Source organism: Cupressus sempervirens, chromosome 5 (genome assembly GCF_028749045.1).
Source record: "Cupressus sempervirens isolate cs-2001-9-10 chromosome 5, ASM2874904v1, whole genome shotgun sequence".
NCBI classification, from domain to species: domain Eukaryota; kingdom Viridiplantae; phylum Streptophyta; class Pinopsida; order Cupressales; family Cupressaceae; genus Cupressus; species Cupressus sempervirens.
In genome coordinates, this window is record NC_143122.1 from 644,058,898 (window position 1) to 644,070,409 (window position 11,512).

The 11,512-nt window shown below is 32.7% G+C and overlaps 1 protein-coding gene across 1 annotated transcript; it reads left to right on the top strand.

Moving 5' to 3' along the window:
* The first annotated feature begins 7,086 nt into the window (after positions 1-7,086).
* On the top strand, positions 7,087-10,578 carry LOC149557553 (uncharacterized). Its single transcript, XM_089832185.1, has 5 exons — positions 7,087-7,361; positions 7,466-7,682; positions 7,957-8,271; positions 8,451-8,617; positions 9,807-10,578. The coding sequence occupies exons 2-5, from the start codon at positions 7,500-7,502 to the stop codon at positions 10,483-10,485; spliced, it is 1,344 nt and encodes a 447-aa protein (XP_089688311.1). The 5' UTR covers positions 7,087-7,361; positions 7,466-7,499; the 3' UTR covers positions 10,486-10,578.
* Positions 10,579-11,512: the final 934 nt, after the last annotated feature.

An 11,512-nucleotide genomic window follows, 5' to 3' on the forward strand; every position in this document is an offset into this window, starting at 1 on the left:
TAGATCATTTCTGACACAAGGACATGATCTATTTCCCCTATTAATTTAAAAATTCTCTCGTGAAAGGTCTTAGGGATCACTATATAAATAATAGTAGGCATGTTTTCCATATAGGTTTAATATTGTTATTCGTAGAATATAATAGGAATAGGGCTCTGTGGGTGTTAGTGTCTTCTATAAAGAATAAGTGGAAAATTCTTAAGGGTTCACTAGAGAAGAGTGATGTGAAAAAAGGTAAGGTGGGTCCTAAAGGAAAAAATAAAGTGGAGGCTCAGGGTATGGAGATAGAGTCTAAGAATGACTTTGAAGATAAGGATGAAGAGGTGATGACTCTAGAGAAAAAGAGGAAGAAGGATTTTGGTACGAGTAAGAAGAAAGCCAATACTTGGGACATGGAGATTGATTCAAAGAATGATTTGGAGGTTGAGGTGGAAGGAGAAAAGGGCAATGTGGGTGGTCAGGAGGAAGAGTTAACTAAGAGTGGTGGGTGTAGTTATAATAATGATGGTTAGTCTAGTAGCCAAGGGGAAATCCATGAATAAATCTATGACAAGCTTGAAGGTTTCTAAAAATAAGGTTGACACTATTGAGACCCCTAGATATGAGAAGAGGAAAAGGAAAGGGTCTCAAGATGTTAACCCTAGTGAAGCTAAAGAGGTTATTGTGAAGGGAAACATTTTGGGGCCTAGTACGAGAAAGGATTAGGAGTTTGATGAGATAAAGGAGGAAGAGATGTGAAGCCCCCATGTTAGTCATCTAAACAATCTGATGGAAAATGTACCAAGTTTGGACTAGAAAATTGAAGGTCTAGGTGATAATCTAAGCACTGAGATTGAAAAGAACTTGATTGGGGAACTATCTGGTATAAGGCTTGAAGATACCAAAAGTGGTCAAGGTATAGGGGACGAAAAGTGTTTGTTGGTCTTTGTGTTCTTCCAACAGTACTTTAGTTTTTTCCCTTAGGGGATTTTGAAATTCCTTGTAATGTATTATCACTGAGGTTTCTAGTCCTTGTAAAACCTATTAATGCTTTGAACTTAATGTCCATTTTTAGCTAGTTTTGTATGGGGTTTTTGGTCCCCTCAAAACCTTTTTTTACATTAATCCAAAATAAAATAAGGGAACTATAATCTTAAACAACATCATTTTAAATAGTAAAGGTAACCAACATAAATCATTTAAGGAACAATGAATGTGGTTATTTATGTTAATATGTATGAGTAGAAGTCTAAATCATCAGCTAAGAACTCATAAAAAATATGAACACTATCATCATGTAATACATGACACAATGAATAATAGATAGAAACAAATATAGGGAGTCATTTACTATCATCATACCATGTTATCTTTTTAATTTAAGTGACTATGGAAAGATATAAACTAATTTATGGCTATCCATAACCATTATAATAGATGGTGGTATGCATATATTTTGTTGAGCTATAAGAGTGTTTTAAAACAACAAAATTTTGGGTATATCCTAACAAACAAGCAATGAGATAATTTGGAAGTCTGTGGATGGAAATAGTTTGTCCACCAGAGGAGGCCTAGTGAAGATCCATTGGACCAAAGCTACGTTCATTTAAAAAATTTGAATATGGAGATCACATAGATGAAATGGCTTAGTTGGTGGGAAAAAATTAAATGGTTTATAATTTTTGTTCATTCACTAAAAAGTTTCCATATGGGCCTATCATTGGATGACCAACAAGAGATTTATAATGTTTAAACTTTTGTAGATTTTTTTAGCATTTATAAATAGATTTGGTTAGTTTAATTAAATTAATAATATATTTTGTATATTAATTTTATTATTTTTGTTTCAAATTTCTTATGTATATTATTATTGATCTACTTTGTAGCTCACTTTTGCATGCACAAAAGCATGCGAAAAATAAAATGCTTTGGTCTTTGATGTCATGAGAAGTCGCAAATCTATCAAGTGAGATTGTTCAACAATCAACATCTCTGCAAATGCATCAAATGTAGGCTTCTAGTAAGCACTTCTCATCGTCAACCTGTGAGTATTATAACTTGAAACAAAGGAGGTATACTCTAAAGGTAGCCTCTTTAGGATGTGATGAATCAAATTGTCATCCTTCATGGAATTTCCACAATCTTTAAGTAGTGCCCATACCCATTGGCTTTGTTGATCTAATCTTGAATTGTGTCAAAGTTCTTTGGATCCAAGAGAAGTAGATCATCCTCAATCTAAAATCCCTTTTCCTCATCCACCTTTCCATACAATGATTCGAGTTTGTCCCAAGCAGGTTTGGATTCCTTGAAACTGGAAATGTGGAAGAAGAGATCTCTATGTACACAACTCCTTATAATTCCTAAAGCCTCTTGATCTTGTTTTTGCCAATCAATGAGTTCTTTAACATTAGTGGGTTTGGGTATTGTACCATCAACATAAAGACTGTAACCTTTTTCCATTAATCTACTCCATGCAATATCTTTCCATGTGGAATAATTACGCGAAGTTAGAAGTCGACATTTAGGTGAACCCATGATGTAGAAAATGAAAAGAGCACACAAGAGAGACACAAGAACATGGTATACACCCCCCCTTTTCACTCAATCAAAAGACCCCTCCAAAAAAGATGCTTTTGGCACTTACATGTAGTGTGTGTACAATGGGCCACTTGTCAAAATGTACAAATTGGAATTTTGATTTCACTTTTTACAACTACCTTTTGAGGCCCAAATCTGCCACTTAGCATTGTACCTCAAATGTACAACAATTTTGAAAAGTAATCAAAGCACTACAATGCAAAAAAAGCCCTAATTCTAAAAGTGAGATTTTTGTCCACACAACCTTAGTATCTAATTGAAAATCTAGAAAGTAGATGAAAACTAATGCACTTTAAAAAAAAAGGAACTTGTTTTTGTGTCTAGATGAGCCCATACGGAGCATTTGAAGTTGCAAAATGTAGGATTAAATAGGTATAGTTACCAAAAGATGTAATTTCTAAAAAATTCTTGTACCAAAATTAGAAAAGAACACCACCACTAGAAAGGTTAGGAAATTCTACCCAATTTCAAAAAAAATTGCATCTGATTTGGAGTCCAGATGACCAAGTTATGGCCTCGCAAAGTCAGGCTGCCAAATCAAAAAGCAATTTGAAGAGGGGTCTGGAAGGAAAATTGCATGCTTAAATTTGACAATCAAACGACCATTGTATCAGTTATAAAATCCTTGGAAATGACGATCAAACGGTCATCAAATTTAACCTTGTGAAATGATAACGTCAACAACTCCAAGTCCTGTGATGACATCATGATGATGATGTTAGCATACAGAAAAGTATGATCATACTGTATAGAATGTATAGAAAAGGAAGACATGTATGCTAATTTCACGTATAGTCTGCTGTGTCAAATTTGATGTGGGCAGATGAGCTAGTTTGCTGACTATATTGCCACGTGGCATGACAGCTAGCCTATGGGTGACTATGCAGTAGAGCACGGAGGATGATGAGGTGGCAGGCTTGTTTTCTGTCACATGTCTCACTGTTGGCAGGGTCTTTGGCCTCATGGACACTAAATTGGAAAGTATGATGGGCTGATTGTGCTGCAAAATGATGTGTGTACGATTTCCAGTGGAGACGAATGCTAGAGCACTACGTGTCAGAGTGGTGATGGTGGCCGAAGTTTTATCTGTGTTCGTTGAACTTTGATTCAAACAGACTCACATGTAAAATCCCACATTCATGGGATAGTAGACTTCTCACATGAATAAAAAGAAACCCATGCGCAGTGAAGTTAACTTGTTGCTAGGCTGTGAAGGCCTTCGCCAGAAATTGTTGCCAGAAGGTGTAAAGTGGGCTGCTGGTTGGATTTGCTTGATGGGTTTAGAGGATTGGTTGAATTTGTGACTAAGATGTTGCTGGTTAAATGCCGGATTATGATGCTACACGTCGGATTTGTTTTGAAGCCCATTGATTGTGAAGAATATTCTCTTGCACGGGGCCAAGATCTGACAGCAATTTTTTTTTTTGAAATAATACAGACAAAAATTGCAAAAAATTGTAGAAAATAAAATTGCAAATTTGGAAAATAAATTAATTAAATCTACAAAATGACCATACCCAAATTGCAAATCGGGGCCTTCGGGTGCCGATTTGCAAAAAAAATTTGCCTCATGATCAACTTTGGCTTAGGGTAGCTGAATTTACAGTTGATTTGAACCGAATCAGCATTCTAGACACAATGGTGAAGTCCGTTTTGGCTCTAGATGCTCCCAATAATTGCGGTACTCTAGATTCAGTTTGAGGTTCTGAAGCAACAAGATGGTCTCGAAAAGCTATGTGAAGAGAAAATCTCCAAGCTTTGATACCATGTAAGAATTTTTTTTAGGGAAAAATTCACCCAATAACTAAGAACTCAAACACAAGCACAACTGTAGACCAAAAGGAGTATGATCAAAATAACAATGTATTCAATTCAATATGCATTAAAGTACACTACGAGTGTCTATATATAAAGGCCTCTGAGATGCATCTAGAATGCCTAAGAATCAACTACATGATAAGTCATACAACCAGACACATGTCCACCAGATATGGGTTATCCTCCATTAAGCACGGAAGTAAGTGTGATGATGAGAGGATAAGCCTACAATGTTGTAGCACGCAAATCAGTGTTGTAGACAACATGTACTAAAAAGGGAGTGCGGATAACTGTGTTGTCTACATGACAATTTAGTAAATGATACAAACTTCAGTATTGTAGACACCATATGCTAAATTAGAGTTGTGTACTTCTGTGTTGTTAACATAACAACTCAAAAAGGTGCATGAACTCCTAAGTGCCTCACAAAATAATGCATTAACCTAAGTAAACTTAAGAAAGTGTAAATAGTAAATATGTATTTACACTAACACGACTACTAATTTTAATACAATTTATTTGCACATAAAAATTTATTTAAATTAAAAGAGACATAATTATAATGATAACAAAACCAAGAAATATAATGACATGATAACAACTATTAAAAAGTTAACATATCTTTTAAAAAAAAAATTCAAATAAATAAAACAAAATGCTCGTTAATAAAAATCCAAATCCATATATTTCTAATAATTTTTTTTTAAAAAATAGTATTTTTTTATATTGATTTACTCATCAAATATAGTTGTAGGATATAACCTAGAGTCAATTTTCTTTGCTAGCATATTTTGCACGATAAAATTCCAAGAACAAATTCCAATGCACAAATTCCAATGCACATTTCCACAGGCGCTTTTCATGCACCAACTACGTCAATGGAAGGATTTACAGTTGGCCTCCGCGGCGTTCGACCCTATTTTCATAATACAACTTTCACAACAATCTTAATATATGATTCAAATAAATGTTAGTTTGACAATTGAGTCATATGCTTTTTTATCGTTTTTTGCAGATTTATAAACTTTTCGTCGGTATGACCTCATTCTTCTCTGTTGACTTGAATACTCCACAATAAATGTCTTGCTTCCCAAAACATCATCTTAATTTAAATATTGGTAACCTTTATATAGACACGTTAAAATTGCATGCACATTGTAAAAGTATGATACACATTATTGTTAAAATATAATTAGTTTGTATATTGTTATTTTCATATTGATTAAAATAGATGGAAAATTGTCAGTAAAAATATTTGAATTAAAATTGAAATCATAACAGGCCTTTAATTTAAGCAATATTATGATTAAATATAAATTTAAACATTCTTAACTATTAATAAATTAGATTTTCCTAATTATTTATAAAGTTTTAAAAACAAAATTAGATTATTTCAAACAAACAATATTTTCCAAACAACTACAATAGAACTTCCTTTTATCATATTTATATGAAAATGTAAATCACTATATATCACATTCTAGCTTAATAAATTTGTACTTTAATACTAAATTGTAAATTGTACTTTTTAGAATAATATAAGATGAATATTTCTATGTGCTCATTAAATAATACGCTGCAAATTGTACTACGTAATAATATTTTATAAATGGTTTAATAAGAAAAGTTTTATAGTTTATAATTACTTTTCCAACGTGGCTGAATAGGTTTCAATTAAAGGAGATTGATGGTTGTGTGAGCTAATTTTGTATCTATTAATTTTTTCAGTGTAAATATGATGCAAGAATATCATTTTGTATTTAAGGGTAAGAGTTCAAAGTTATTGTATTCAATTTTAATCATTAGTGATGTAACCACGTAACTATATCTTTATTTAATGGTGTGAAAATATCAAAAAATCATATTGGAAAAAAAGTTGAAGGATAGTAAGAATTATTTGGTCTTTTAAATATAGTCAAAATGATAATAAATGATAATAAAAATAAATAAAATGGTCAAAATATAATGTTTTAATTAAAATATTTAACAAATATTTTAAAATTATCTTCTTCAAAATGAGTGGCAACGATTTAGTCAAGATGAGATAATGAGTGTGAGAGTTAATTTTACATTTATCAAATTTATAAAAAGTAAATTTATTTTAAAAATATAGTGTGTATTGTAGGTCAATTAAGAGTTCAAAGTAATTATTTTACTTCTTGGTCAACAATGATGTACTTACATGAAGTATATCATTATTGAGGTATATGATATTAAAAATAAATAAACTATGTATTACTCTATCCTCATAAATCTCACTACATTATAAATTATTTTCTTAATATGACTTAGTAAATATATTTTTATACTTATAAAAAATATAATTAAATGTATTATTTTTCTTTATATATAATTATTAATATAGTTATTTGCGATTTGAATTGTGTTTAATTTTTACATTAATAATTTGAATTGCACTTTATAATCTATCATCTAAATAATAATAATCATTAAAAATATATATAATTAAATCTTTCCTATTAAAAACTACAATTGTTAAACTACTATTTCTTAAATTCATGAATAATACTAAAACATGACAATCATTGTATAATTAAATTAGAATGATTAAGACTCTTTTCCTACAATTTATCCCTATCTTAGTTAAAGCATCACATGCAAGAAAAAATAAAAAATAAAAATAATAAGTCAACTTTACCTATTTAACGTCCTTCCACAATTTTGTGTATTATCGTGGACGCAACAGATATGAGACCCGATCAAACTATTCACCTTTCGTTGAAAAATATAAAACCCTAATTTATAAGTGCATCCTTCACATCGAAGGATCTGATTTTTGGATCATATTTATATTGTTAGCTGGCTACAAGTATTCATGATTAGAGTCCTCCACGAAAATTCTAGACTTGCGAAGAATATCCGAGGCCTGTCACATTGCAGGCCTGCATTTTCTACAATGAAAGCGTGAGGATCATAGCAGCTGCCCCGGGGAAACACCGCCTCCGGTACGTACTATTTGACGTTTGGACTACGCCCTTACAAACTCACCTAATCTTATTAAATTTAAGGAGCAAATTGTTGTTTAAATTATCGATTTGCCGTGCTTCAGGTTAAGATTGGAGAAAACTCTGAATTTTGCGACAATGGCGGCCAACGAAGATACGACGCTCGGAAACGCGCTTGGAAGACGACCAGATCCATCCGTAGTGGAGGAGTCGCATAAGGCATTGGCCAGGATCGAATCAGAACTTTCATGGAAGATCGAAATAATTTCTGCTCTTCCTAATCCGCCAGATATGGATTCTGATCTCTGCCAGTCTGCAAAGGTCAACATAATTTCTTTAACCTCCTGCGGAAAATCATTGAATATTGTCTTTTGGCAAAAATAATCACAGAAAATGTTATCATAGCGGTTTATATCACAGTTTTACAGTTGATACGAAGATATTTTAAATTTGATGTTAAGCTTGAAGAACTATTATATGTATAAAAATATACAGTGAAAAATCTGATATTTGAGATTAAATTTGAAAAACTGTACCAAATGTTTGGCTTTACAGCGAAAATTCTTACCTTTGAGGTTAAGTTTGAATCCGGCAGGCTGCTATGGAAGCGGAAGCGAGGAGAATTGCGGAAAAGGAGAAAGAAGCGTATAAATCTATAATTCAACTAGAAGAATTCTACCAGATGTTTGATAATACGGTGAAGAAATCTGCTACAGAGATTGTTGATGAACCGAAGAATCCTGCCATCACACCAGCTCAGGCGGAAGTGCTTTCGGAAAACGGTAGCCTTAAGCTTAACTTTAACGAGCTTCTGCAGGACCTCAGAGGGCTTATTCTGTTCAACGTACCGGACTCTGCACAGAAACTGTGCACCGTTTCTAAGCTTGACCTCTCTAATAACAACATGCGGGTAAAATAATAAACTCTAGGAGTAGAGAAAATGGATTCGCGTTTCTGACTTAAATTTAAGGCAATAATTCTGTTTTGGATCTCTTGGCGGAACTTATAGAAAGGAAGATTCTTAAAGAATATTGGTTTCAGCTTGCTTAAATTTGAATAAATTTTGATTCTGTTGAAAATGTGTTACAGAATCTGCCCGAGTCTGTCACAAGCCTAATGAATCTGAGAATTCTGGACATCCGTTCAAACCAGCTCACATCGCTGCCTCGCTTCATGGGCCGGCTGACGAAACTTAAAGTCCTCAATGTTTCTGGAAACTCAATTGCAGAGTTTCCTGAAAGCATTCAAGATTGCAGGTAGATATCAGTTAATTAATTCTCCCCTTCACTTCGAAATATAGACTATTTAGTTTAATTTAAAAGCAGCTTACTCTATCTAATGTTTACTCCTTCCAAATTATCTCTGTAAATTTAGGAATCTGATATAACCGCTTACTAATCCAATTCGTTTTACATTTCATTCTTTATATATAAGATAATGATGTTACTGTTGATATGAGGGATTGAGCAATTTATCAAATAGTCTGTACTAAGTCAGGTTTCACGGCTGAATGCGTACAGATTTTTCGTTTCTATGTTACTCTGCATAGAGATGGATCATGCCGTGTCAATGAAATTTAGGTTCAATATTTAGTTTATTAAATTCCAGGGTAGAAGGTAAAATGGATATTCTTTAATTTTTAATATTATGTTGATGAGTTTCTGGGACAAGAATTCAATTGATTATGTCATTTTTTAACTTCACTTGTTTGTCAGAAAGAATACTTATCAGAAATTAACATCGAGCCCACTCAGAGGATCAGCAAAGAATATTTTGTATTCTTCAGACTTTGAGCTTAAAATATAATCGGTGAATTGTTTGTTAATTTAATGAGAAAAGAGTGCTTGATTACTAAATTTACAAATAACGCTAGTATTCGAGCTATTTCGATTTTCACATCTAGACAGTGTTTTAAGCATAAAATGATGTACCCTCTTCAAAGAATTATTCCAACACAGTAATTGTTTTATATGTTTAAGCCGTCCGATGTAGAATAGGCTTATAATATGAACGTTGACTTCAAAACAATATAATTCTTATTTGTTTTTCACTACATTCTTTTGGGTCAGTTTGTTTCCTACAATTGAAATTGAATCTGAATTGGTAATAATTTGCAGTTACGCCCAATTTCAAATTAACAAATCTAACATCTAACAAATTGCGAATATAAAACAAGTGTAACATTTCCTAATGCCAACGGCTCCTAAGATCTTCAGTTCATTAGTACAGCTTAACCTGTAGATGTTATCCCCGAGTTAAATTTGTTTCTGGAAATACGATATTTGGTTTGATATTATTACTAGAAGTACTCGGTCTTATTTGTACTAAAATAGATTTACTCTTGTTATTTAGCTCCATCTAATAATACTTTCTCTTTCAGAATACAAGTACATATTTTAGATTGATAATATCAGAGTTAACGCGTATGTTATATTTTCTCTTCAGCACTCTGGAAGAGCTGATTGCGGATTTCAACGAGCTAAAGCGGCTTCCGGAGTCCCTGGGATTCGAACTCGTGCAGCTCCGAAAGCTCTCACTGCGCTCAAACAAGCTCTCATTCCTCCCCGCTTCCATCTCTCATATGTCGTCTCTGCGCATTCTAGACTTACACATGAACAAGCTCCTCTGCCTTCCCATGGACTTGGAAAATCTGATCAATCTCGAAATCCTCAACGCCAGTTACAATTTCAACTATCTAACCGCACTTCCAGAATCCATTGGCGCCCTGGTTTCTCTCGTCGAGTTAGACGTGAGTTACAATCAAATTAAAGCCCTCCCTAATTCTGTCGGTTGTTTGGAGGATTTGGAACAGCTAAATTTGGAGGGGAACCCGCTAGTTATGCCGCCACCGGAGACGGTCAATCAAGGGGTCCACGCTGTCAAGGAATATCTAAACAACCGCCTTGAGAAGATCAGCGAAAGGCGCAATTTGTCCTGTTTGTCCAGTTCACGTAGATGGCCAGGTTGCAGGGCTGTGCTGAATGGGCAGCAAGATGGAATGACGTGGCAGGAGGGCAAGTCAGAAGAAGATGACCTGGCGGTCTCGTCTCGTTGCTTCTTCTCCAGCGTTTCTACGACGCCTAGACGTACTCCTCAGTACCTCTACTCACCTCCCAATTATTAACTATTTTCACTTCCCATTTGACAAGTTTGGTTAATAAGAAACTCATCTTGATAACGATATCATAAATTAGAATTCTTAATGTTTGATTTTCAATTCAAATCACACAATTCGGAAATATCTAGTGAAAAAATATGACACTTAGGCTGTTAATTTTATAAGTTCCCTTAAGAAGTTTGTTTAGACTATATAGTCTAAGTTTTGGAAAAGACAAAAGTTGGAAGTTTGGTTTCAACTGTTTTTGGCATGGTTTTACCTAAGAGAGGGAAAAAAGTTTCTTTCAGGGTTTTTATATTAATATTAATGTAATAAAATGTATTGGACTTTATTTTTTTCGAAATTGTTTACATTAAATAATGCAAATATAAAGGCTATCTGATTTCTACAATCCATGTAAATGTATCCCTTTTTAGGTTTGACTTTATAAGTGTTATTTGACATTTAATGTATAAATTTTTTTAGTATTACCATTTTACATTATCTTTTATAATCTATTATTCAAAATCTACATAAAAAATTATATAAAATTATTATATAATTGTATTTAATAATACAAACATTTTATCGACTATAGATATTTCTTCATATTAAATTTTATTTATATAGATATTATTAATACTTTTAAATTTTTTATTTTAAATTTAGAATAAATATCAATAGATAATTATATGCGAAAATGCTTTCAATTAAATTCATATCTTATGACTAAATAAACGAATATAACTTGTGTCATTTTAAAAATAACCACGCAAACATTAATTAAAAAAGAGTAACATAATTGTAATTAATTATCTCAACAATAAAGATTTCGTGTGCCTTGGCGTTCCTAAACACATAAGAGAACATTGTCATCCAAGTCACTAAGGCAATGTTTATCACTAGAGAATGATAATTGATAGAAGCATTGTGATGAAATTTAGAGCACTTTTTACAAGAAGAATAGTAATGTGATTTATTAGATACAATTTTGACTATATCAATTGTATAAGTCTTATTCAAATATTAATTCAAGGTCCACATTTGTACTCTA

What these genes read in the sequence shown, in the direction of transcription:
- LOC149557553 (XM_089832185.1), top strand. Translation starts at nt 7,500, where the DNA reads ATGGCGGCCAACGAAGATACGACGCTCGGAAACGCGCTTGGAAGACGA. An exon ending in ATCTCTGCCAGTCTGCAAAG is followed by an intron (nt 7,683 to 7,956) that starts GTCAACATAATT and finishes TGAATCCGGCAG; the next exon opens with GCTGCTATGGAAGCGGAAGC. An exon ending in TCTCTAATAACAACATGCGG is followed by an intron (nt 8,272 to 8,450) that starts GTAAAATAATAA and finishes AATGTGTTACAG; the next exon opens with AATCTGCCCGAGTCTGTCAC.